Raw genomic sequence first — 27,737 nt, forward strand, 5'->3', positions numbered from 1 at the left:
CACCACTATGTACCTAAAATTTGTAAAAAAAAATATTGTTATATATAAATTAAAAATCAATCACTATATATATTTATGGATAAATAATTTTTAAATTGTTTGTAATATTTTTATTTTATGATAGGTATATTTTTATATTTTAATATATTATTTATATAAATAATTAATTTAATAATTTTTTAATAAATAATATAGTTGTAAAATGATGAGTATTTTTTCATTCATTTCCTCCCAAATAAAAAACGTAAGACATACAAGAGGTATTATTATGGTATATTTAGTTTTAAACTTTTAATTAAACTCTTTTTATTTGATGGCTTACCTTTCGGATCTTATGAGTTATCATTAGGAATTTGATACATTTAATGAGGTTTTATTGAAGTTTTATTTACAAAAGAAAAGTTGATCGATCTATCAACAAGTATCTTGAATCCAACATGGTGGTGTATTCAAAGTGATACATTGCTAATTAATCATTCTATACGATTCTTCTTTAAAAAATCATTTTAATTAAATAAATGGATACATTTAATTCACTAATTTCTATTGCCCAAAAAAATATCTATCTTACATTTTAAAAATATATGTTAAGATTATAAATTAAAAAAATTATTAAAAAAATAAAAAATCAAATTTTTTAATGTATTTATTTTGTATTTATTAAAAAAAGACTTAAAATTTTTATTAATAATAAGTTTATCATGTACTTTAAAGACATATATTAGCTAAATCTAAAAAAAAAAAAAAGATAAATCGGTGTATTAAAAGACATAACTATCTGAAAATGAAAAAAGTAATAATAGCATGACATAATAATTAAAGTAAACCCAATCCAATTTTAACTTAATTATTCTCAATCATTAATATGGAGAGCACGGTAGTTGTCATGTGATTTAGATGCCACAGAATTAAATAATGTAGAGTGAGGTACTGTAAAATTTAAATTATTTGTTCTATTAATTAAAGGGATATATAGGACAATCTACATCTACCCTTTCAAGATCTCATTAGGTGGGAGTTGAATGCCATTATCACCCCTTAACTAATGGAAAAATATTAAATAAAAATAAAAACTAGTTAATAATAATAATAATAAGGCCAATTCTATGGTGCCTATGAGTTTTTGTCTAAATGTTGCCTAACTTACTTTTTGTAGTAAATTTTAATTTTTTAAAAATTATTTATTTTTATATTTTTTAAATAAAATAATAACTTTTAATCCTTTTTAGTAAATAGACACCACATTATAGGTATCATAACATTCACCTAATAATAATACATTCTCACATCAATATAATTATAGAAATATTACATTTATTTGTTCAAGAAAGAACCAGACAGTATAACTTTGCATAGATTTTATAACAAAAAGAAAATTCTTTTTCCATAAAAAATAAAAGAATGATGATCTTCTTCATTGTATCTGTGACAACACTTCAATATGTTCCTTAATTTTATTTTTTTGTCAAAAAGAAAAAAAACACAAAGCTTCTTTGATGCTAATTAAATAACTTAGTGTAAAGTTGAAGTCTCTGAACCCAAAAAAAAAAAAAATAATAATAAAATATGTTCAAAATTTGAAAAGCAATCACTTTCTTTATTACTACACTCTCACCAGAGAGACACATAACCAAACCAAACATCAAAACAAAACAAAAAACAATAATAAAATACAAAAATTCTCTGACATGTTCTGTGAAACTTTCAGTGTATAGTTATTACTATTGTTACTATAACAACCAAGTACTACTAACATAAATTCAAACACAAGCACAATGTTCATATATCTGAGTTAGATTCAGATTTCAGAACTAAACTCCTCTCTCTTTCTCTCTCTGTACTTCTCTTGAACTTGAACTCTTTCAATAATTAATAAGCTATGGAAACTAACTCAATTTCCAAGCTTAGATTCTTGTTCTTCATGTGTGTACTTTTTGTGGGGTGTGATTTGATCCAATGCAGCGTGACCTATGATAAAAAAGCCATTGTTATCAATGGCCAAAGAAGAATCCTCATATCTGGCTCCATTCACTATCCTAGAAGCACCCCAGAAGTAAAGTCAGAATCTTTTTCATCTTTGTGTTTGTAAAAACATGATCTTTGTTATGTTCTCACATTCATGTTTGTGTTTTTTTGGTTTTTCTAGATGTGGGAGGATCTGATAACAAAGGCCAAAAATGGAGGACTTGATGTAATTGATACCTATGTCTTCTGGAATGTTCATGAACCTTCTCCTGGCAATGTATATAACTACTATGGATCTTCCATTTGGAGCTCAAATTTTCAAACTTTAACTGTTTTTCTAACACCCTTTTTCCCTTTTTATTATTTTTATTTTTTTTTTAAATTTATTTTTTTCAGTATAATTTTGAAGGAAGATATGATCTTGTACGGTTCATTAAGACAGTGCAGAAAGTGGGACTCTATGTTCATCTTCGGATTGGTCCTTATGTTTGTGCTGAGTGGAATTTTGGGTACATTTTCATTCATTCTCAACTTCAAATTTTGTTTTTCTAATTTTGTTTATATAGTACTATACACTTTAATGTTGTTGTTTCTTTTTATTTATTTATTTTATTTCTTAGTATGAATATTTAATGTGAATGTGATTCTAAATCTATACTTTTTTAATGGTGTTATTGTGTAGAGGATTTCCTGTTTGGTTGAAATATGTTCCTGGCATCAGTTTCAGAACAGATAATGGTCCTTTTAAGGTTGGAACCTGGAACTTCATAGTTTTTCCCAAAAAAAAAATGGAATGAATGTTATGTGATTTTTGAGTTGATTTAATTGTTGTCTCTCTATTCTTAGGTAAGGATGCATAGATTCACTGAGAAAATTGTCCAAATGATGAAGAATGAGAAGCTATTCCAATCTCAGGGTGGCCCTATCATTCTTTCTCAGGTATGAACTTCTTCTCACTTTATCACATGACTCAAGTTCTTGTCCAAAATTAACCCTACACATGTGTGTTACTGTAGTTTGGAATAATTTAATTGTGAATTTTGGTTTGTGTTGTGATTTCTCAACATCTTTGGATCTTATGTTGCACTTATTAAACGTCTCAAAACCAGAAAACATAATTTGTCTTCTCTTCAAACAAAATTTATTTTTTATTTTTTTATTTTCAAAATCTTAAAAATAGAAAATATTAAAAATTAGAAAAAAATGAAAATACAAATATAATTTACCCATAAATCTTATTTTTGTTTTCACCTCCCATTTATAACATTTTAAAAACAGAAAATAAAACATGAAAAGAGAGGCCAAATGTATCTTCTTACATCTTGATTTTGAATTGGTAGATTGAGAATGAATATGGAGCACAAAGCAAGTCACTTGGAGCAGCTGGTCATTCATATGTAAACTGGGCTGCAAGAATGGCTGTTGGGTTAGCCACTGGAGTCCCTTGGGTTATGTGCAAAGAAGATGATGCCCCAGATCCTATTGTGAGTTCATATATTGCACTTTAGTCCTTAAGCTTTACACTATTTTCACTTTAGTCCTTCAAAAATAAAAATGCAAATGCAATTTTAGTAAACCTTGCTGAAAATTTTGCTTACAAGGTCAATATGCAATTTGAGAAAGTTTAGGGAGTAAAATGCAAATATCTATAAATTCATTTCATTTTATTTCTTCACTACAGATAAATACTTGTAACGGATTCTACTGTGACTATTTCACTCCAAACAAACCATACAAGCCTAAACTTTGGACTGAGTCTTGGAGTGGCTGGTAAGATACCTATGATATAATAATAATATAATAGTGTTGATGAAATTAGTTTCCTAATTCTTTACTCTTTTGATTTGAATTATTAGGTTTACTGAATTTGGTGGACCAATTTACCAACGACCTGTTGAGGATCTAGCATTTGGAGTTGCTCGTTTTATTCAAAGTGGAGGCTCATATTTTAATTACTACATGGTTGGTCACCTTTGTTAATTTATTTCCTTGATTTAACTAAATTGGTATATCATATAATTTAATTGTTGATGATAGTACCATGGAGGAACCAATTTTGGAAGATCAGCTGGAGGCCCATTCATTACTACAAGCTATGACTATGATGCTCCAATTGATGAATATGGTGAGATTAATATCTTCTTTGATGATTTTGTTTATTCCTCAATTTACTGAACATGTAATTGGATGGTTCAGGATTGATTAGAGAACCTAAATACAGTCATTTGAAGGATCTTCATGAAGCTATTAAGCAATGTGAAGCTGCTTTGGTTTCTTCAGATCCTGTTGTTAAACCTTTAGGAACATATGAGCAGGTATTTCAACTTTTAAGTTGTATATACAAATAAACTACCCTTTCAATGATCCTTCTCTTTTTGCAGGCTCATGTATTCTCTTCTGGAAGAACTTGTGCCGCTTTTCTGTCAAACTACCACTCGAATTCTGCAGCTCGAGTGACCTTCAATGGCAGACACTATGACTTGCCTGCTTGGTCCATAAGCATTCTTCCTGATTGCAAAACAGATGTTTTCAACACGGCAAGAGTAAGTATTAGCCCATCACAACAACAACAAAGTCCGGCCCATAAAATTACTGATTGGATTATTGTTATATGAATTTGATGAAGGTGAGGACTAAACCTTCAGCAGCACAAATGTTACCTAGCAATTCAAAATTCTTATCATGGGAGACCTATGATGAGGATGTGAATTCTTTAGAGGAATCTTCAAGGATTTCAGGCTCTGGTCTTAAGGAACAGATAAGTGTTACCAGAGACACTAGTGACTACTTGTGGTACATTACCAGGTAAAGCTAAAATTCTGATTCAATGTTGGCAATTCTAACTATGCCTTTTCATTTCTCAACTATTTTATGTTTTCATTTCCAGTGTTGACATTAGTTCATCAGAATCCTCTCTTAGAGGCGGACACAAGCCTAGCATCAATGTGCATTCGGAAGGCGACGCGGTCCATGTATTTGTGAATGGACAATTTGTAGGTTCTGCTTTTGGGACAATGGAAAGAAGAAGTTTCACATTCAATGGCCCTGTCAACCTCCATGCCGGATCTAACAAAATAGCACTACTCAGCATAGCCGCCGGATTGCCGGTTAGTACTCCATTACTTGTACTCTACGTCAAGTGTTTAATTCAACATGCACTCATTACTAATTCATTATTTTGTCTTAGAATGTTGGATTCCGTTATGAAACATGGAAGACAGGTATCTCCGGAGTTTCCATCCAAGGTCTTGATCATGGACAGAAAGATTTGACATGGCAAAGGTGGTCCTACCAGGTATCATTGATTTTTTATATTGCTTCTTCATATATACATAGTGTTCTTTGAATATAAAATAATGTATTGTATTCATAAACAGGTTGGTCTTAAAGGAGAAGCTATGAATTTGGTGTCTCCAATTAAGGTCTCATCTGTTGATTGGGTTAGAGAGTCACTAGCCACTCAAAACCAGCCCCAATTGAAATGGCACAAGGTAACAACAATAGCATGCTAATGGAGTTATAGTTTTTTTTTTTAAATAATACAATAATTGGTTGGTTCAAATATACTGAAATTGGAACCTTTTCAGGCATATTTCAATGCACCTGATGGAAATGAACCATTGGCATTGGACCTTGGAAGCATGGGAAAGGGTCAAGTATGGATCAATGGACAAAGCATAGGAAGATATTGGATGGTTTATGCAAAGGGTCAATGCAATTCTTGCAACTATGCTGGCACTTATAGACCTGCAAAATGCCAACTTGGTTGTGGACAACCAACTCAAAGATGGTACCTTTTTTATTTTCATTTTTTCTTGCGTGTTTACGAATTGGTGGAAACTCAGATGCAGTCAAATTCACGTAAAGCTGATAACTGGAAGCCGCTAAATGATTTTTATAACCTGAGTTTTCACCTTACAAATCACTTTCAATATTTACTTGTGTGTAAGCCGTTGACATTTTGCACTTGTGTAGAGTAACATAACAGCAAGGTTTTGAAAACCAAACTGACAAAATTAGAAATTTAAAGGTTTACACCTTTAACCAAAGTGTAATCTGATATAATAAAATAATATATTTTTATATAATATATATTTTTAAATAATGATTCTTTAAAAACAATGATTCTTTAACCTGTTTTTTGCAACTAGTGTTGGTCTAAATTAAACTGATCATATGACCGATTTCCAATTAACCCAATTAAACTAACTGATTGAAACACAGCCTAAATATTGTTACCTTATTTGTTATCATAGTGGACAATGTAATAACAGACTTACATAACCCCATTTTCTGCTTTGGATAATTTTGTAGGTATCATGTTCCAAGATCATGGTTAAAGCCAACAAAGAACTTAATAGTAGTTTTTGAGGAATTAGGTGGGAATCCATGGAAAATATCTTTGGTAAAGAGGACAATACATTGAATATGAGCATACAAAATGGTGAGTGGGGTCATTCATATAGTTATGAATAATAATTATGATATACATAGCATGTCTTCTTTTGAAGTTCTCTCTGGCTTTTGCTGGAAATTAAATGGTAGATAATGTTGGTGGGAATAAAGAGTGGTTACTAGTAGTTACATATCATATATGTGATAATTGAGCTTCACATGGTACATAGTCTTGGCTCAATCATTGATTTGGTTATATCCATATTTTCTATGATATAACTTTGATCTATCATCAAGATGGACCACAAGTGATTGAATACAAAATTTATTTGTACTTGAATGTTAATGTATCTAAGTTGAAAGAGAGAAAATTAAGAGATTAAGGTTGTGATTTCTTTTAAACCATGTTAAGTTGCCTATTATCTTGTTTGTTAATCATTTGTTTAATAGACCCATCTCTTAAATTTCGTAATACTGAAAATTTAAATTCCTAACAGAAATATCTTTTGATAGAATTTTATCAAATCAAACTTAAGTAAAATAATATAAAGAGCTAGGTCAACTAAAAAAATTATTGCAGCAATGTTACCAAAAGCTTCATTGATAGTAACCATCTAGAATTATCTTATTTTGAGAATAATAAGCAAATTGGGTCTAAAAAGTAGGGATTGATATTACAACAAATTTAATAAGAAGCTGAATGCTTGGCTATTGCATGTTCTAGTTCTTCCTTCTTGGCACCAACAACCCTATCCACTGCCTTGCCTTCTTTGAAGAATATGAAGGTTGGCATTGCTTCTACTCCCCATTCCTCAGCAATATCCTAACAAACCAATGTGTTCTTTAATTTTGATTTGTTTCTATAATTCCGTTACAGTGAAAACTCATATGCAGTCGTTTTCATATGAAATTGATATTTGAGAACTGTTAAATGATTTAATAAATTTAACTAAATTATCATCTAATGATTCTTAATTATCAACTTCAAGTGAAGACAATATATATATATGAGTCTCCACCTTGTATTATTAATGTGACACCATAAATATATATGAATATATGATATGCTTACCCTCATTTCATCTACATCCACCTTGAGAAAGATTACATTGGGTGTCTTCTTAGCAAGATCTGCAAAAACTGGACCAATGAAACGGCATGGACCACACCAAGTAGCTGTGAAATCCACCGCAACCTGTTCAAATAATAAATTAATTATTAAATTTTGAAATCATTTCATTAACTTTATACAAATCTTTCCACCCAAAAAATATTTAAAAAAAAATGTTGTTAGAAGTTTGTCAAATAAATACCAGCTTCTTGGAATCGGTTCCTAACTTGAGTTGATCCTTCCATGTCTGAAGGCTTTTAACAGGGATGACTTGTCCTTCTGCCATTTCTAATTTTTCTCTTCCAAATAAAAACAATTATTAACCTTTCTCTTTGATGATTCTTCTTCGTTTAGCAACAAATGAAAAATAGGACGTTGAAACCAAAAAACTGGTCACCACTTATTCATGCCTTAGACCCCAATAAATTCGGCAAATGCTTTGCAAATTGCATCTTAATATTTTTAAAAAATATAAGTTAATCATAACTATATCATAATTAACAATTTAACATATCAAGTTTAATACATTGTGGAATTTTTAATCATTAAATATAGTAAACGTCAACAAAAATTGGTATACGGCCCAATTTCAAGTCCATATTCATGTTCGCTTTCACGTGGTCATTTGCAAATGTTTTTTATTTGGAAAAAAAATTAGAGTAGTATTTTAATTCCTAACTTTGGACTAAATTTTAATTTAATTCTTAAGGTTTTAAAATTTTAAATAAGTTTAATATTATTTTATAATTAAATTTAATATGAATAATTAGTATATTTAAAAATCAATATAATGTTTAATTTTAGTATGTAAATAAAATCGATCTACCAATGATTATTAATATAAAAGTTTTTTTATTAATTATTTGAGTCATATTTAATAGTAGAATAACATTGAATCTATTTAAAATTTTTTAAAACTGAAATATGACGTTTAAAATATTAGGAACTAAATTAAGATTTAATTCTAACATTAAAGACCAAAACATAAACTTTATTTTTGAAAAAGAAAATGATTTGGCTTTTTGTTAATATTTTTTTATCATTTTTTTTTTTGGTTTGCACCAGGTATCCATCAGACCGGAAGCCCAATGATTGCAAACTTTCCATCCTCTAGTGAGTATGGAACCGAAGAGATGGTTAAGAGACACACCCTCATCCATCTGTGCCAACTTGGGTTGGTATATTTTTTTGTCATATTATTAATGAAAATATTATTAATAAAAATATATACACCAAATGTAAACAAATGGGCTTAGGCCCAATTAAAACAGGAGCGAAACTACACAGCCCAGAGCCCACTACTTGTAGAGGGTAAAAAGGTAAATTGGCTAATCATTAGAACACAACCTCGTCCCCTTATTCCTCTTTCTTCTACTCTGAACTAGTTTCTGCCGAAAACGGATAATGATAATGGTGTCTCCGATAATTTCCCCTCCTTCATCTTCATCTTCCACACTTCATCTTCATTCCTTCGAATCTACCTTCTTCTTCTCCACTCCCTTACTTCCACAAAGGTATCATTTTACATAATAATTTATTATCTTTAATTTTTTGTTCTTAACGATCACTTGCTCACCATGTGTTTGTTGAAAGGAACATACGATTTCAAAGTAGATGCAATAAGTTTGAGAAGCATAGATGGAAAGATGCTGTACGGTGCAGATTTATCAGCTCCAATGCACCTTCAACTTCAACATCAAATTCAAATTCAATGACGTTGATGAAGGAACCTCACAAGTACTTTGACCAAGTTTTCATTACCGTTCGTGCTGGTGATGGTGGGCATGGAGCTATACTCAATGCCCCCAATACTCAAAGATCACCAACAAAACAAGACCAGAAGAAGGATAAGGACAAGAGTAAGAAAAATAAAGTTCAATTTTTCTGTGTATATGCATCCAATTTGCTGCTACCTTAGATTTCTTTGCTTGTGACTAATTTTTTGAACCAACACATTGGTTTTTTATTCTATCTATTATCATGGGGTCTATTATTTGGGACAATTCATGCCACACAAATGCATCAATTTTGCTCATGTATACGCGTATTGTATGCTAATATACATCGAGATAGGAATTTTTGAACTAAAAGATAGGATTCTTCATTCTGTCTATGATAGTCATATACTGTCTATTATTTGGGACAAGCTATCCTATTTAAAATAATTATTAAGAAAGCTAATATAAGTATTTGATTAAGATTATTATAAATATTCAATATCATGTATAAATATTTTTTATTTAATAATGAATATACATCTCTGTTTACATTTTCATAAGTTGTTGTATTTATGTAATCGTGCAACATAGTTAAGAAGAAAAGCTCCTTGAAGAGGGACTTTGATGGTTCACTCATACTCCCAATGGGTGGACATGGTGGTGATGTGGTTATCTACGCAGATGAGGGAAAGGACACATTGTTGGAATTTCACAACAAGGGAAGGTACAATGCTAAGCGTGGTGGAAATGTTGATGCAATGGGTGTGTTAAGTTCACTGTTGCGTAATGGAATCACGGCCCCAACTTTGCGCATTCCTGTGCCTGTAGGTTTGTAATGCTCTTGTTTCTATTGATATATATGTGTCTGTGTCTTTAAATGTGAGCATGTTTTGTTACAAGACTCTATGGTGTCACTGCTTGGTAAGACATGGATTAGTTGTTGATGATAAGGGTGTTTGTCTTTTGTTTTTGTTTGGATGAAGAGTTCTGTGTCATGTGATTCATGTAGCTGACACTTCGCCTAATGAGTCAAGATTTAGTTCTTGTTGTTGATGACAATGTTTCTGTTTTGAATTGACTATTGTCAGTCTTCTACGGTAGTACGGTGTTGTATGTGAAGAAACCAAATGTAGTGTTGTAAAGTAATTTGAAGAACTAAATCTTATGTCCCTCATTGAGTTCATGAATGTGACAGGTACAGTTGTGAAAAACAAACGAGGGAAGACGTTGGCTGATCTAGCACAACCTGGCGATGAAGTTCTTGTAGCTAGGGGTGGACAAGGAGGGGTAATATGCTTCTTTCTCTTTTCCTCCATTTGAAGGTTTGCTTTACAATGAGAATCATTGCATCAGATGCATTTGATTGATTAATGACTTTAGCTGATTGTTTACCGAGGTGAGATAAGTTGTACCATATCAAGCTGATGATGAAATGGAATAATTAGATCAACATAGTTCATATATACATTTAAGTAATTTCATTTTTTTTTATTTGTGTGGCATAAGAATTTAGTTAGTTATTTATTTATTTTGCAATATCATGGTGCCAACTTTTTGTTTTTCTTCTTCCCTGGAAAATAGAGAGTTTATTTCTGTTGTTTTATTTTACTCTGAATATATATTTCTTTTATCATTCCCTGCCCAGATTAGTTTGTTAGAAGTTCCACAGCATCAAAAGAAAAGGATGATGACTTTGACAACTAACGTGATGAGAGATGAATCTGATAAGGTGAAGTGTGTTGAGTCTTTTTCTGCACTTGGAGATATTTTTGGTGTTGTATTCCATAGAAAGATATCATTAGCAGCCTCTTATAGTTACACTCTCCTTTACTCTAATTGAATAACTTGTACAATAACAACAAAGCCTTATTCCCCCAGAAGGGGTCAGTTACATGCTTTTAGGGTAAAAAAAAAAATTTGAATTGTGGAATACATAATACGATTAATGAGTATATTTTTTATCACCAAAAAAGTATCTAGAAACTACGAATTCTCATATCAGGCTTTATCAAGATTCAAGAAATGAACATGTGTTGGCGATATGAAATTTCTGCCTGATTTGATGCCACTGTGCATTAGCAAGCTGTGTTACTTTCTTACTGTAAGGTAAAACTTGTATTTAACAACTGTTACAGGTATTAGTTCACGGTCAGCCTGGGGAAGAAATTAAATTGGAGTTGATCCTGCGAGTAGTTGCCGATGTTGGTCTAGTTGTGAGTATGCCTGTGCACAATGCCCTATTAAATTAGACAATGCTGAGATTGCTAAAAATTAAAATATTGAATTTATCATGATTTAGGCCCAGTTTGGGTAAACAGCTTAATTAAGCCCCTTTTAAAAAAATATCTTAAACAATAAATGACTATATTAAAAGTAGCTTATGAATAAGTTATTTTGTATTTGCATTTTTAGTTCTAAAAGTGTTTATTTTATAGAAATGTGATAAAAAGTAGTAGTATTATGATAGAAGTCATTTTTTTAACTTCACTATAAGCTCCTAAATAGCTTTTTAAAAAGCTGCAATTTGGTTTTGAAAATTGCACAAGACATTAATGCTACTACTTTGCATAAGTCAAAAGTTTAAAAAAGTTACTTTTGAAGCTTCCCAAACGGGTCTTTAGTATAGTCCAAGCGAAACTTTTTTGGCTCTAGAATAACTTCTTGTTGAAAACTGCTTAAGGTGCAATTCATATGCTCAATGATGAAGTAAATATTGTTTTAGGGACTTCCAAATGCTGGAAAATCGACACTTCTGGCAGCGATTACACTTGCAAAACCTGATATTGCTGACTATCCATTTACAACATTAATGCCAAATCTCGGCCGCCTTGGCGGTGATCCTACCTTAGGGGCAGGGATGTATTCATCTGAAGCTACGTTGGCAGATTTGCCTGGCCTTATAGAAGGAGCTCACTTAGGGAAGGTATTATATATGTCTTTTCCTCTTGAAGTGGCTCCATTGTAATTTTTAAACCATATTGATGCTAAATTTGAAAGCTTTTTATCTTCTAGGGTCTTGGCCGCAATTTTTTGAGGCACCTGAGGCGGACTCGAGTGTTGGTTCATGTTGTTGATGCGGCCGCTGAGAACCCTATAAATGACTACAGAACTGTTAGAGAAGTATGTATCTTGTATTCCGTCATTGATCATATTTATTTATTCAGGATTTTTTTGTTGGTTCAATTGCTTTACCTGTTATTTATTTATTTATGCTCATAAAGACTCAACTCGAGCAACACTTAGAATGAATTTACTTGAACAATTGCTTTTTATGTGCTGACTTGTTTCCTCCTAAAAACATGATTTTGAAAGTCCTATAATATTTTTTATTTATTTAATTATTTTATTAATTTATTTTTTAATAGCTAGCATGATGTGTATATAACTCTGGTTCATATAGTGTGCAGAAGCTTTTCTCGTTATAATGTGTTTCTTTCCCTTTCAGTAGTGTTGCTAAGTTCGTGCTCTGTCAAATGGTGATTTTGTTTTTGCAGGAGTTGCGCATGTATAATCCCGAGTACCTTGAAAGACCATACATTGTTGTTTTGAATAAGATTGACCTATCCGAGGTATTTAGTTCCCTCTTCCCACGCTCAATGCATTAAGCTCCATCGTTTGGGGTTAAAGGATGAGGATTGTGTTAGGACTGCGACAATTAACGTAAAACTATGTGAAATCTCTATGCATGGCCACAACGCAATGATGTCTTTGGATCTATGCAGGGTTGTGCATGGATAAGATCCAATGGCATATTGGATCCATGTACTGGACCTTACCTATTGACAAAAGGCTTTCTTAAGTTTGTTTTTGGGTTAGGTGAGGCCGCAAGGGTCAATAGTCCTTACTCCTTAGCCTTACCTTTGTGGCAGGATCAGCAGTTTCTATGACTGGAACCTGGTTCCACTAGGTTATCAAACTCTCAAATTAACTCAGAGAACTCATAGCTATACGAGTTTAGGACCTAAATTCTTGAGTTTGATATGTGAGACAGTCTTGTGACATGCAAAAATTATGGTGATTAACATGTGGCTAACAATAATTCCAGGCAAAGAACAGGCTTTCATCACTTTCTGAAGAAATTATGAAAATAGGCAACAATAGCACAGCTTCTGAACCGAAACCAAGTCCGGAAGTTCCGGATGAATCATCATCTGATGAAGGTGACCTGCCGGAGAAAGCGCTCGAGGACTATCCACCACCTCTCTCGGTTGTTGGAGTTAGTGTTTTGTAAGTGCTTGACCCGTTGTTTTATATTACTACTGTATTTACCAGTGTTTTACACAGGAAGTTACACAAAATTCTTTGATCATCATATAATATATGGATATGTTCTGGGAAATTGTTTTTCTTCATTACAAATCACATTTGTAGTAACTTGATAGATATAATTTATATCATGCTGTTCATAGTACCAGGATCTTGTAAGATGAAAATTCGAGTTGTTTCTTGCAGAAAGGGTATCAAGATAAAGGAGATGTTGAAGGAAATAAGGGCTGCTTTAAGGAAGTGCACTGGTTCCAATGAGCCTTCGAGTGTGCCACCGCCGCCTTGAGATGTGCTATGCTTTTTTAAACGACGTTGATGTGGCGGTTCAATGACTGGTCCGGCACAAATTCGGCTTTACCAAAGAACACAGCTCATGCCAAGTTCAAGTTGTTCTTAAGGACCATAATAGTAGTGAGACAATGGAAGCATTGAGTTGAAGAGTCAAATTTGTTCAACCACATGGTTATTAGCAAGGTTGAGAATTTTGCTCGATGAGTTATATCAAAAAGTTCTATACTTCTATGTAACATATATGATAAGTTATGTTTGTAAAATGATAATTATTTTGTCTGTTAGGCTCATATCTAGGTAAATTATTTGGACAAACATAGCATGTATAGTACTCTTGAATATTTGGACAAATGTCTATTATCACTAATTGTTTGCTCTTAATCGATATGTTGTTTAACAATAAACACCTTTAAAAAGAAAAAAAAAAGAAAAAACACATCCTAATTTAAAATAAGTGTTCAATTATAATTGAAAATATAGATTAAGAAAATTACTAGAAGTATTTTGACTTTAGTTATATTTAAGTTAGGGTGCAAACTTTTATTGTAGATATATATATTATAAGAAATATAAATATGAATATATTCATATGCGATTAAACACCTCTAAACGAAGAGATTGGTAAAATAAAAGAAATATCTAATTATTTTTAAATTAAAATAATAAATTTATAATTGATAAAAATTGTAAATTTAATAGTAATTAATTCTCTCAATCTATCATTGTATATTTGTATTAATCCTTTTTCCATTTGAATAAATATTCCATGAATATGAGGTAACTTTTCATTATCCAAAACCAGCTTCTCTTCCCCCATAAATTCATCTTTTTTATTACCCCTCTCTCTCATCATTTAATATTTTTTATTCAACATTTATGCTCATTTATTTCACAAGGTAAGAAAAATTTGCTGTTTAATTAAGGGTCTTTTTAACATGTATCTTAAAGACATTTTAAAAACAATTTATCTATCTTGTGTTTTAATAATACATATTAAGATTATAAATTAAATTTTTTTTAAAAAAATATATAAAAAAAATAAAATTTTAATATATTTATTTTGTATTTATTAAAAATTAAATTTTTTTAATAATGATAATCTTATTATACACTCTAAAGACACATGTTAGTTAAATTCTAAAAATATTATAAAAAATATTTTTTTAAAATTTATTAAATAAAATATTTTTTTTATATTTTTAATGTGTTGAATATCTAAAAGATTTTAAAAATTTATATTATACTCTTGAAATTTATCTTTAAAATAGAAGATAATTAGATTTTGAATTGTACGCTGTCTAAAGTGTTTCATAGCAGTATATACAGACAAACAAAGAAGCCAAGTGTGCATAAGAGAAATAAACAGTGAGGCTCATAGTTGACACGAAGAGATTGCTTCAACATGACGAGTAGAAATCGAACGTCACCATATTATTAAGGGACATGAATTCAATGTATTCATTTGTATATGTATATACGTGTGTATTAGTATAGTATTTCATAGATTATAAATAATACAGTAGAATAAAAGAAAACTATGAATAAGATAAGGTGGAAGCTCATGCTAAGTCGACTTTACGTGAAGTTGATACTTGAAAATCGTTAGATGATTTAGTTGATTTGACTATATTTTCATCTAACGACTTTCGTGTATCAATTTCACGTGAAGTCGACTTCACCTGAGCTTTCACCATAAGATAAATATCTATTTTTAATTACTCTAGAAAAACTTTGTATAAGAATTCTTTATTATCCTTATTGTAAATATCTTTGGCTAGGGAATGAAAATTAGTAAAAAGTTTTATGGGTTAAATTTTTTGTATATTTTTACACATAAATCTTAATTCTTAACTATAAAATTGTCATTCCAATTCTTTTTGCGACTTGACTAGGAAGTAAATTAGTATATCAAAAAATTACTTCTTAAAAAAATTTAAATTGATAAAAAGAGATAATTATATTTTTAATTAGTCTTTTTATACAAAAGTTGTTGAATTTGTGTAAATTATTTTGCATAAGTTATTTTCTTTTATCTTATGTAATTTTTTTTCTCTTTTAGAAATAATAAGGATCAAACTCTAGGTTTTCAGTTATAAAAGATCTAATATCATATTATAAAATTATTTCTACTAAAAATTTAAATAGATAAAAAGAGACATGTAAATTAATTATGGATAAATTACATGTATATTTTTATACGTCAAAATTCTTTTTAAAAAATCAATCATATTACATACGCATACAAAATTAACTACTATTATATATTTCATACAAGAATATAGATTGATTTGATAAAAAAATAAAAAATTTCTTACAAGAATACATATAGAAATTAAAAAATACAACAATAATTACTGGCTGATTTTACGGTGTAAACAATCTATCTTTGTTGACCATTTACACTGGATATTAATATCAATAAAATCCTCCCTATTCTTTTTCCCCAAATATAAATAGCACCTACTACCTTTGTTCTCTCCTCAAGTCATATTAGAACTATATCTATTACTAGTTTACTACTCAAAATTGTGAACTAATTAATCTCCAAAATTTAATTTCTTGCTACAATAATGATCAAAGCAAGGATGATGGGAACTGATCAGAAGAGAAAGCAATTGATGAGGAAGCAAGCACAAGCCAATTCAAGAAAGGGTTGTATGAGGGGAAAAGGAGGCCCTCAGAATGCAACATGCACCTACAAAGGTGTAAGGCAAAGGATTTGGGGCAAATGGGTTGCCGAGATTCGCGAACCACGTCGTGGTTCGCGTATCTGGCTTGGGACGTTCAATACGTCCCATGAAGCCGCCTTGGCTTACGATGCTGCGGCGCGTAAGCTTTACGGCCATGATGCTAAGCTCAATCTCCCAGACCTTCAACCCTCTATCTCCACAACTCAGGTAAAAAATTAGTTTTGTTCATACTTCATAACCTAACCACATTCTTAAATGATAAGGTTAGAGAGATAAAAAAATTAGCAAAAATTTATCTTATTTATTATTTATTAATTATTATAATAATTAATAAATATTAAATAAAATAAATTCTAACTGATTTTGACTAATAATTTTTTGTTACTAAACATTTTTTTTCTTAAAATGATATTATACCTTGAGTTTTAGAAATTAAATGATGGTAGGAAGAAATAATGGTCATAAAGACAAAAGAGGTCATCGATCAATTCATTTATTCTTCAGAAATCATTTGATTCCATTCATGCATGCATGTTTATCATAGAGAAATATTTAGATGTTTGGAGAATTGGAGAATAAATCAATGTTTTGATCTTATTCTAATTAATTAACTATCTTGTATATCAGTATCATAGGTTGATTATTACTTTTAATTTAAAATTTAAAAATATTAATAAAATATAAATTATTTTTAAACTGTTAAAATAAATAATACAGAATAAGAGTACTCGTTTGTTCTCAAAATACAAAATAATTTTTTTATTATACATACTTTATTTAAATCATTCTTTAGTTAGTTCTATACATGTGCAAAATTTTTCGTTCATTATATTCATACATAAGTTTAGATTTAATTATTTCTATTGACTCAATTAAAGTATATATTGTGTTGAAAAATATTTAATAAAAAACAAAATTAGTCAAAAACGATTAAAATTTGTGTTATTTAACCTTCATTAATCATTATTACTTGTTGCATGTCTTCCCATTAATTACTTTCTGATACATACCAATCTTTATACAATTTTAAATTTTTAATTTCAGTTTAATAATTCCAATATACTTTTTTGACTAAGGAGTCGATAGTGCTAAAACGTTTGAACCATTAAATAATCTCATAACAAAACATATTTTTTAAGTTTATTAATAACTATTAAATAGTTTTTTTTAATTTTAATTACAAATTAATCTCATATATTTTATTTAATTATAAAAATTATTTTTTATTTTATAAATTATTATTTTATCATTCATCTATTATGTTTATTAACAATAAAAAATAAAAATAAGTCATCAAAAAAATCAAAAACAAAAACAATAACGAATTAGATCTTTCATTAATCGTAATAAACTTTTTGGCAATCCCAATCGATTAAAAGTTTATCTTTGATCCGTTAATTCGTCTGGAGCTGTGAAATCGTGTTTCTTAGAAAATCAATCGATTGGATTAACAAAATAATCGATTGAATTTCAAGTTCCCATAACTCAATCGATTGGACTTTAGGTTATCACAAAACAATCGATTGAAAATTGCAAGGTAATATGGTTTTCGCAAAAATCAATTGATTGGTCATATTACCCAATCGATTGAACGATGACTAGAATGTGGTTATAAAAATAATTTCAAAAATCAATCGATTGGTCATATTACCCAATCAACTGAACGATGACTAGAATGTGGTTATAAAAATAATTTCAATATAAACTATACTGAAAACTATACTACCTTGCAATTTTTAATCGATTATTTTGTAATAACCTAAAGTCCAATCGATTGAGTTATGGGAAACTTAAAATTCAATCGATTGTTTTGTTAATCCAATCGATTGATTTTCTAAAAAACACGATTTTACAGCTCTGGACGAATGTCGCGAATCAAAGATAAACTTTTAATCGATTGAGATTGTCAAAAAGTTTATTACGATCAATGAAATATCGAATTCGTTATTGTTTTTGTTTTTTATTGTTAACAAACATAATAGATGAATGATAAAATAATAATTTATAAAATAAAAAGTAGTTTTTATAATTAAATAAAATATATAGGATTAATTTGTAATTAAAATTAAAAAAATTATTTAACAATTATTAATAAAATTTAAAAAATATATTTTATTATGAGACCATTTAATGGTCTAAATGTTCTGGAACTATCAGAATTCGGTGGCTACTTTCTTCGGTATTAATTGATTGTCTACTTTCAAGTTTTCACATTAATTAGTAAAATCATTGGAAGTTATTGAAGTTGTAAAAGATAAAATATATTTTAGGACATTATTCATAAAGTAATTAATAATAATAAAGTAAATTTTTAGGTTATTAAATAAGTGCATAATTAATAAAAAAATTAACGCTATCTAAATTTTCTAACAAACAAACAATTATTTATTAAAAAATATATTTTTAAAAATAGACAATTAAATAATATAACATAAATCAAATATACTATATATTATTTAACTCATATTTAATATGTATTTTATATTAATGAAAACTCAAGTACAGTTAATTTCATGTAAAATTAATTATTGAGAGTTATTAGATAATAATTTAGTCAAATCTATCAAATTATTTAACAATTTTTAATTATCAATTTCACGTAAAATTACTTGCATATAAATTTTTACCTTTTATTTTAACATATATTTTATACTAGTAGCGAAATTTCGTGCTGAATTTAGTGTAATATTATCCAACACAAACAGTATATTATCTAGTAACTTTTTTTTTTTTATCTAACAGGATATTCAAAGAGACAACCTTTTTCAACAACAATCTCACATGATGATTAATCAGCACAACATTGGCCCCTCTTTCAACAACAACAACAATAACCTCAAACCTTTGGTGCCCATGGCTGAGGTCGGTGTTACACCAATTTACACCAATGAAGGCATTATGTCTCTTCCCTTAAGAGATGATATCAACACCTACACCACCATCAACAACATCAATAACTTCAACACCAAACCTATAATTTTGGAAAGCTTCCAAAACCCAACAAAGCCTATGGACAATAATATTATCAATAATAATAATGTAGAGAAGCCAAGTTCCTCATTTTCTGAGCCAGATTTTTATGATGATTCCATTTGGACAGAAGCTGCTGCATCTTTGAACTTTCCTATGCTTTCAGATGCTAATAATGGTTTTTATGAAGCTGGGGATATGGCTTGGATATGCAAGGTTGATGGTGAATAAATGTAATCATCATTATTTATATCATATTGATATATATTTAATAGTTTAAATTTTTGGATTTTATTATATAGTATTATTAAAATTTCTATGAAAAAAGTTTTAAATTTAGTTCTTATCAGTCTTATTCTTCTATAGTATACAAAAATATAAATCTATTCCCAATTTACACTTCAAGTTCAAAAGAAATTATTACAAAAAGAGGAGAAATAATAATAATAATAATAATAATAATAATAATAATAATAATAATAATAATAATAATAATAATAATAGAATTATTAACGGAATAATGGAAATTATTGGTATATATGTGTATTAACTTACACAAGTTTACGAGTAGATAACAGATTCCCAATATACACGTTTTAATTTGGAGATAATTTTTTTAATTTAATATTTGTAATTTTATGTACGTAATATTTATAATTATACTATTATTATATTTAATATTATTTAAATGTTTTAATAGTAACTAAAAAATATAAAATAAGATAAATTGGAATTAAGAAAGGTAAAATATGATAATTTCTGAATTGTTTTAGGCTGATTTTTTATTGTGATCCGAATAATGTTATATTAAATTACACTTTTTAGTTAAATTTGTAATAATTTCATGTTACCCAAATTAATTATTTTCTTGTTAATTAGTTTTTCTCTCTTAATTACTGATTTTCTTTGTATGACTCTTTTTATCTTAAACAATATTATTTATTATTATCAAAGTTTGGATTTAAAAGTAAACATGGCGGTTAAAAATTTAGATTGCGGCAGTTTTTTTATCGACGCTAAACATACAGCAACGGTTAAGTGACCGTTGAAATTAAAGGCACCGGTAAATCTTTAGCGGCAGTTTTTTTTTCCGTTGAAATTACTACTACCAAACATGGTTTTAGCGGCGAAAATGTTCTGCGACAGTTAGAAATCGCTACTGATTTTCAGTATTGATTTGAGATTCTTTTTGCAACGGTTATCATTTATTTTAGTTGAAAAAAATTGGATTTTGCAGCATTCAATAGTAACCACCGCTTAAAGTAATTTTTTTCATTTAAATAGTTTATTTAAATTGAAGGTAAAAAAATAGATTTCTAATACAGAAATTTCATTGTCTATAAATAGTGTATTTTACAAAAAAAATACCATGAACTATATCTGCTATTATGTAGATGCACTTCGGAAACAATCATGTTGTTGAGTTGGATATTACATCACAGGAGAAAATCAAGTATATAAAATTGTACATTACAGATCTTTTTTCTAAGAGATATGTCTAAAGTATTAATAAGAGAGATGGTAATTGTTGTTTATTTTTGTTTTGTTCTAAAAGTTTCTTGTGATATTAACATACCATGTTTTTACTAAATTAATATCTGACGAATTAAGAGTTTACAGTTTCTTTTCAATAGCCTTATATTGTTGTATGATGTTGATATTTTCAATGTTATCTGAATATTCAGGTAAAGTAGTTAATGATAATCTAGATGGGACAGAGACTGATCAGGAGAAAATTTAGATGAAATCTTCTCTGTTAAAATTGACATCTCCATGCTGTTTGATCTCAAAAGGGCCCAGAAGAAGACAAAAGAACTTTGGATGATTAGCAAATACAAGATCATGTACATATTGCAAATAGGGGCTTCGATTTGAACAAAATGTCATGATTTGGAGATGAAATATCAAATTCTGTAACACGTGAAAGTCATAGATTCATGACAGAGTATTTTTGTCCAGGTCAATACAATGTTGAAGAGAAATTATGACCTTGTATTTTAAGACTTAGGTCGATTCCCCTTAGTTTAATGGTTTTGGTTGAATAAGTTATATTTTTGAAGAAGCCTTAGTTTAATTTATGCTCGATTAAAATTAGCATTAATTGATACATTTTTTACATATTTCTTTTACATTTATGTTTGAATGCAAACTTATAAGATCTTATAGTAAACGAAAAAATCTAATTTGTAAATATGTTCACATGATTGAAAAAAAATATATTTTTAAAGTGATTTATTTTTTTTACATAAAACAAATCCAAAAATAGTGTTACGGTTTAAGTAACAGTGACTCAAGCATATTGCTCAAAATTAACTAATTAGAATATATCGAAAATTAAAATATAGACAAACTCAATTTATTTACCAATAAAAAATTTCTATATTTTCGAAAGACAATATTTTTGTGTAACAACATTATTGAAACAAGTGAGAACTAAAGTAGTTTATATTTTGGTTTTTTAAAAGATACTACATCTAAATATGAGAGTGAGAAATTAAGTAAATTTGGCGGCGGTTGAAATAAAACCGTCGCTAAAAGTAAATTCTGGTTAAGCAATTATCTCTTGTATTTTGTTACATTTAGTAGTGGTTGAACATAACCGCCGTTAAATTTAAAACGAATAGTAACTCTACGACTAACCGCTACATCAATCGCTGCTATTTTTCATCTAACAGTAAATTTCTATAACTGTCGCTAAACTACTATCGTTATCTATCGAGATTGTTGTAGTGATATACAATATTTTCACATGAAGTTTTGTTTATAAAAGATTTTTCTTTTTTTTTTATTATTTACGTTAGTTAATGAAAAACATACATACGTTTTGTCACAAAAACAAACAAATAAATAAATTATTGATATTAATTGGATTATAATATGAAAGAGAAAATAAAAAAATAGTATATGATTAAGTGGCATTACTATAAGATAGTAATAGAAAGAAAATATTAAATAAGAAAGAGAAAGACTAGCAAAATAATTAATGTGAATAACATAAAATTACAAATTTAACCAAAAGGCATAATTTAATATAAAAAAGAATATAATTTTTATAACCAAATCAAAATATGTATATTACTAGACAACTCATAAATTTGTATAGTCAGCAAAATTCTATATGGTGAAGGCGCGCGTAACCTTCAATTTGCATAAAGTTTAATTTTTCTTCATCATCCTTAGTAAATATATATGGCATTTTGGATGAAAACAACTACTCTAAATCAATGCTCTCCAAATTTTAGTGCATGAAGCAAGGATCATTTTGACTTCATTATTTAATATTAATTTTTTTTCTAAAGACAATGATATTTCATTAATAAAAATAGAAGGAGCCAAGGTCCACATTACAAGGACTTAAGTAAACAAAAAGAGATCTCCCAAAAAAATATCTGAACAGACCAAAGTATAAAATCAAAAGAAAAAAAGTGAGCATTGATAATAAGAACTAAGGGGAAGAGTGACATAGAAGGTCTTGCAATTCTTGGACTAGCTTCCTCGCCAAAGCTACTACTTCCGCTGGGCTATGGCGTTTGTCCTCAAAGAATCAGTTATTCCGTCCCTTCCAAATCAACCAAAGCGTTATAGCAATTTGTTGCAGCAGCGATTCACCTCTTGTTCTACCATGCGCTTGAATTGCCGTCAACCACTAGGAGTTGAATTCGAGAACCTTTGAACCAGGTAAGCACGAATTGAATTGAGATTGTCCCCAGATTTCTTGAATTTCTCTGCATCTGACTAAGCAATGTGTAAGGTCCCACATCGGTTGGGGAGGGGAACGAAGCATACCTTATAAGGGTGTGGATACCTCTTCCTAGCATGACGTATTTTGACGAGTGAGTGTGGGGGGGCTTCGGTTGTTATCCCTATCATCAAAGACAAAACCGTGAGGCTTTGTGTGCCAAAGCGGACAGTATCGTGCTAGCGGGTGGTTTGGGCTGTTACACAATGAAACTGGGTTTCTTCTGTTTCATGACAGCAAGGGCAGATTTCACTAGTGGATGGGAATCGGTGATGAAGAAGAGAGAAAACTGGTAGACGTTCATAGCAAGCTTTCCAGAGGAAGATTTGGATTTTATGGAGAACTGAGAGCTTCCACATGGACGTCGATAGGTCTTTCAGGCGCAGAGTTGGAGGGCAAAGCTCCAAGGGCTCATGAAAAAAGTTGTAAGCAATCAGGTAGCCTGCAGCAACATTATAAGTGTTTGATCTGTACAAGGCCCATTTAATTTTATCTCTATCTCCTTCAATCGGTACTGATAAAATTCTACTACTAATGTCTTCGATAAAAACATGTTGAATCATATTTGTGTTCCACCCGCCGTTTGAAGTAATTAGATCTTTAACCCAGAAAATTGTTGGATTTGTAGCTTGATGAGCTGATTATGAAGGGACAGAGAAAGGATAGGGAGGTGGAAGCCACGGGTCTTCAAAAATTCTGATGTCTGAGCCTGTACTAACGCTCCAAGAGAGCCTCTTCTCAACCACTTTGCCCTCTAGCAAGCTGTGCCACCCCATGAAGGTGTGTTTCCAGCTTTGGCTTTTAATGCATTGTAATATCGATAATACTTTTCTTTTAAAACTCTAGATAGGAGTGAATTTGGTTGTGTTGTTATTCGCCAAAACTGCTTCCCCAGTAAGACTAGATTCTGCGCCCTGAGGTCCTTGATCCCAAGCCCCCCTTCCTTCTTAGGTCTGGTCATGGTATTCCAACTGATCCACACTATTTTCTTTCTGTACCTCGTTGTCCTCACTAGAATTGAGAGAGCATACTATGGATTTCTGAGATGAGTGCGTTAGGGAGCTTAAAGCAGGACAACATATATATAGAGACTGCTTCTCCTACTGCCTTAAGTAGAATATGTCGACCTCCTGTTGACAGTAGCTTTCCTTTTCATCCTAGAATTTGCTTCCTAATCTTCTCGTTGATGAGGCTGAATGTAGCATTTTTATATTTATTAACAATAGAAGGAAGGTCTAAGTATTTGTCTATAGTCCCAATGTGGTTAATATTTAATGACGCTGCCCATTGATTTCTGCCGAAATCCAGAGTATTATGACTGAAAAAGACTGAGGATTTGTTGAGATTCACTTTTTTTTCACTAAAACCCTCGTATGTATGTAAGAGTTCCAAAATATTCTCGCACGATTCTGTAGAAGCTTTGTAAAATAGGATCGAATCATCCGCAAACAGTAGATGATTGACTCTGGGGCATCTCCTTGATACTTGAATACCTTGAATTAGATTGTTTTGTTATGCCTTGTGTAGTAAGAAGGAGAGACCTTCTGCACAGAATAAGAAAAGATATGGAGATAGAGGGTCTCCCTGACGGATACCTCTATTTGGTTTAAAGAAACCATAGGGTTGACCTTCCACAACGACAAAATAAGAAACAGTTGTGACTAACTATTGAATCCAAGCAATCAAAGTACCATCAAAGCCAAGTTTAGTTAACATGAACCAGAGAAAATGCCATTCCACTCTATCATAAGCCTTGCTCATATCTAAGTTCACAGCCATTTCAATCTCTAGCTCTTGCCTCTTATTTTTAAGATAATGTATATATTCATGTGCAATTAAGATATTATCTGATATCAATCGGCCTTTAATAAATGCACTTTAGTTAAGACTCACCAAATTTGTCATCAAACCTTGGAGTCTAAAAATCAGAATTTTAGAAATAATTTTATATACCACCGTAAAGAGGCTAATAGGTCTCACCTGAGTCATATTGTTAGCATCTGAAACTTTAGGAATGAGGCAAATATAAGTGTGGTTTAAGCTTTTAAGAAGTCTTCCACCTGCATAGAAACTTCGAACTACACAAAATAAGTCACTGCTAATGATGTCCCAGTAACACTGGAAGAACTTGGCTGTCATGCCATCTTCTCCCGGGGCACTTTGGGGATGCACACTGAAAGTAGCTCTCTTAACTTCTTCTATAGTAACCGGTCTTCGCAGCCTACGGTTCATGGAAGCTGTAATCTTATGCTCAAAGTCGGTGAAATAAGGCTCTGGATCGGTTTGGCATGTGGAAGAGAAGATCCCCTTAAAATATTCTTCAGCTACTCTTGCAATTTCTGAATTAGTAGTTGCTGTTTCACCATTTACACTCTCTAGATTCTAAATTCTGTTCCTTCTCATCCTGTTTTTGAACTTTTGATGGAAGAATTGAGTGTTGTGGTCCCCTTCCTGAAGCCATTTAACCTTGGACTTCGCCTTCCAATACATCTCTTCATCATGCTAGGCTATTTCCAATTTTCGCTCTAGTTCCAACAGCTCCTCTCCACCATACATGCCCGTTGATCTCAGCTCTTCGATCTGACAGTTCAGTTGCTCAATCTATTTTTTAGAATTGTGATTTCCCTCCCTTTGCCATTGAACGAGACGGTGTCTACACCTTTTTAACTTTTGGGCCAGGATGAACATTGGGGAGCCTGGGATTTCTTCTTTCCAAGTATCACATATAATCTGTCGCACCTCAGGTTTTGAGCACCATCTCTCTTGGAACGTGAATCGTCTCTTAGAGCTCCCTGGTCTTGGGTTAGAGTTTATCAGAAGTGGGGCATGGTCTGAGCCTAACTCAGAGAGCCTAAGGACCACTGAATTAGCGTACATCGACAGCCAATCAGTCCCGACGAGGGCCTTATCCAATCTTTCCTTTAGCAAATCATCTCCGCGACGCCTATTTGACCAAGTGAAAGGTCTCCCTACCATTCCTAGGTCCACAAGAGTTCCATCATCAATAAAGTTGCGGAATGCAGTGATGGAGGATGCCGATTTAGCAATACCTTCCAATTTCTCAGCTTGCAAAGTGATGGCATTAAAGTCTCCGGTGACTACAACCTTTCCTCCGAATTGTTAGATAACTAGCTGTAATTGAAAGAATTGCAATGAACGCATCTACTCATTGGTTTTTAAGTTCACCCTATCAAACCCTAGCTCTCATTAGGACCCTGATCAGTAATTCTTGCAACAATAAAGAATTGGTCCAATTGCACAACCTGCACTGTCACCCCTTTCCTCCAAGCCAATGCCATTCCTCCCGCCACACCATCAGGGTTAACGATAAACCAATTACTAAATTCAGTGGCCCTTAATTTTTGCTCCACATTGCAAGCCTGGTTCTTAGTTTCACAGAAGAAACCAAGCTCGAAGAAGTGGGATCTTGACATCCCTTTCAGATGATGGACTATCAGGGGTCTTCCCAAACCCTGACAGTTCCAGCAGAGTAGCTTCATATCTCCTTGGGTACCAATTGAAGGCTGGCACCCTCCACATGGTCATCCAAAATTTGATTAATACCAAGACAAAGCTTTTTCTACTGATCATTATTTTCTTTACCCATACTCCTCCTTTTTTCTCTAGCTTGTTTGATGTAGTTACCTCATTCCCTTGCTATTTGCTTCATCCTAGGGGTCTTTCCTTTTTTAGCAGCCATAGTAGCATTACTGGTATTTCCATTAGCATCAATTTGAGCTATAGGAATTTCGCCCAAAATCATCGGGGATGTAGTTTCATTTGTAGGTATCCAAGAATCATCAGTACCCTCATTTGAATCCTCTGCACTAGCCTCTGCGTTGCTGCTTGTTGGGTCCTTATTTTGTGTCCCCTGTTCTGACATGCTAAGCTTTGAGAAGCTTTCCATCAGCCAAGTTGGGGATGGTTTCTTCTTCGGGTGAGGTGGCATTGAGCTTGCTGAGTTTGATTTATTATAAAATTCCCTTTCATTATCTACAATTCTTCTCCTCACTTGATCAGACTTTACCCAATCTCCAATTTTATTTTCCTGAATATGACCAACAGTAGAATCTTTTAACCATTGTGAGACTTAAATTTTTGATCTCGTGGCCTCAATTTGCACAATAAATACACACGGTGCCTAGCCTTTCATACCTGAGACCTATTTCAATGGTTTTCTTATCCGGACCAGCAATTAACAGGCTGTCTTTTACTTCTTTCTCACTACAAATATCAATCCTAGCCTTGAGGATTCTGTTTTCTTTTCCCCCTAACCTCCAAAAAACCCAAATCAGATACCTTCCTTAGGCTTTCTCCTATTTTCCTCCCTACTTCCATTATTTTGAACTTTTCCAGGAGTCTCCACAATTGTACCCAAACTAGGAATTCAGATATTAAATTGTCAACAGCCTCCTCCTAGACATTCCATCTTCTAACGTGTAAAACAAAATCTTAAATAGCCAAGGAAAGCCTCTTTCAATTATCAGTAGTTCTTCTTCCATATCAAAGAAGAATTGAAAGATATCAGGTTTTATTTCAGTAATTCTGAATCCTTTCAGCTTACCCCATATCACTGTTAACACATTCTCCAT

At 31.1% G+C, this 27,737-nt stretch overlaps 4 protein-coding genes across 5 annotated transcripts; 3 read left to right on the forward strand and 1 right to left on the reverse strand.

Moving 5' to 3' along the window:
* Positions 1 to 1,662: 1,662 nt before the first annotated feature.
* Positions 1,663 to 6,774, forward strand: LOC130935152 (beta-galactosidase 5-like). 2 transcript variants are annotated; one of them, XM_057864733.1, is made up of 17 exons: positions 1,663 to 2,053; positions 2,147 to 2,242; positions 2,362 to 2,474; positions 2,648 to 2,714; positions 2,812 to 2,904; positions 3,306 to 3,449; positions 3,647 to 3,735; positions 3,822 to 3,927; positions 4,003 to 4,090; positions 4,162 to 4,280; positions 4,347 to 4,508; positions 4,592 to 4,770; positions 4,853 to 5,072; positions 5,153 to 5,260; positions 5,343 to 5,456; positions 5,553 to 5,755; positions 6,280 to 6,774. In XM_057864733.1, the coding sequence occupies exons 1-17, from the start codon at positions 1,880 to 1,882 to the stop codon at positions 6,389 to 6,391; spliced, it is 2,187 nt and encodes a 728-aa protein (XP_057720716.1). In that variant the 5' UTR covers positions 1,663 to 1,879; the 3' UTR covers positions 6,392 to 6,774. The 2 variants fall into 2 exon arrangements, with proteins under 2 accessions (XP_057720716.1, XP_057720717.1); XM_057864734.1 differs by having other exon boundaries at positions 1,666 to 2,058.
* A 169-nt stretch (positions 6,775 to 6,943) lies between these two features.
* Positions 6,944 to 7,895, reverse strand: LOC130935153 (thioredoxin H1-like). The gene is made up of 3 exons (XM_057864735.1): positions 7,674 to 7,895; positions 7,433 to 7,555; positions 6,944 to 7,183 (listed from the first exon to the last, which is right to left on the reverse strand). The coding sequence occupies exons 1-3, from the start codon at positions 7,755 to 7,757 to the stop codon at positions 7,046 to 7,048; spliced, it is 345 nt and encodes a 114-aa protein (XP_057720718.1). The 5' UTR covers positions 7,758 to 7,895; the 3' UTR covers positions 6,944 to 7,045.
* A 683-nt stretch (positions 7,896 to 8,578) lies between these two features.
* LOC130932833 (probable GTP-binding protein OBGC2) lies at positions 8,579 to 14,116 on the forward strand. Its single transcript, XM_057862264.1, has 12 exons — positions 8,579 to 8,645; positions 8,857 to 8,985; positions 9,065 to 9,330; positions 9,781 to 10,017; positions 10,385 to 10,476; positions 10,835 to 10,918; positions 11,325 to 11,402; positions 11,912 to 12,112; positions 12,202 to 12,309; positions 12,684 to 12,758; positions 13,235 to 13,416; positions 13,642 to 14,116. Exons 1-12 carry the CDS (start codon positions 8,605 to 8,607, stop codon positions 13,739 to 13,741), a joined length of 1,593 nt encoding a protein of 530 aa, XP_057718247.1. The 5' UTR covers positions 8,579 to 8,604; the 3' UTR covers positions 13,742 to 14,116.
* A 2,200-nt stretch (positions 14,117 to 16,316) lies between these two features.
* LOC130933850 (ethylene-responsive transcription factor RAP2-12-like) lies at positions 16,317 to 21,147 on the forward strand. Its single transcript, XM_057863456.1, has 3 exons — positions 16,317 to 16,643; positions 19,179 to 19,629; positions 21,092 to 21,147. The coding sequence occupies exons 1-3, from the start codon at positions 16,317 to 16,319 to the stop codon at positions 21,145 to 21,147; spliced, it is 834 nt and encodes a 277-aa protein (XP_057719439.1).
* The last annotated feature ends 6,590 nt before the right edge of the window (positions 21,148 to 27,737 follow it).

Source organism: Arachis stenosperma, chromosome 6 (genome assembly GCF_014773155.1).
Source record: "Arachis stenosperma cultivar V10309 chromosome 6, arast.V10309.gnm1.PFL2, whole genome shotgun sequence".
Taxonomy (NCBI): domain Eukaryota; kingdom Viridiplantae; phylum Streptophyta; class Magnoliopsida; order Fabales; family Fabaceae; genus Arachis; species Arachis stenosperma.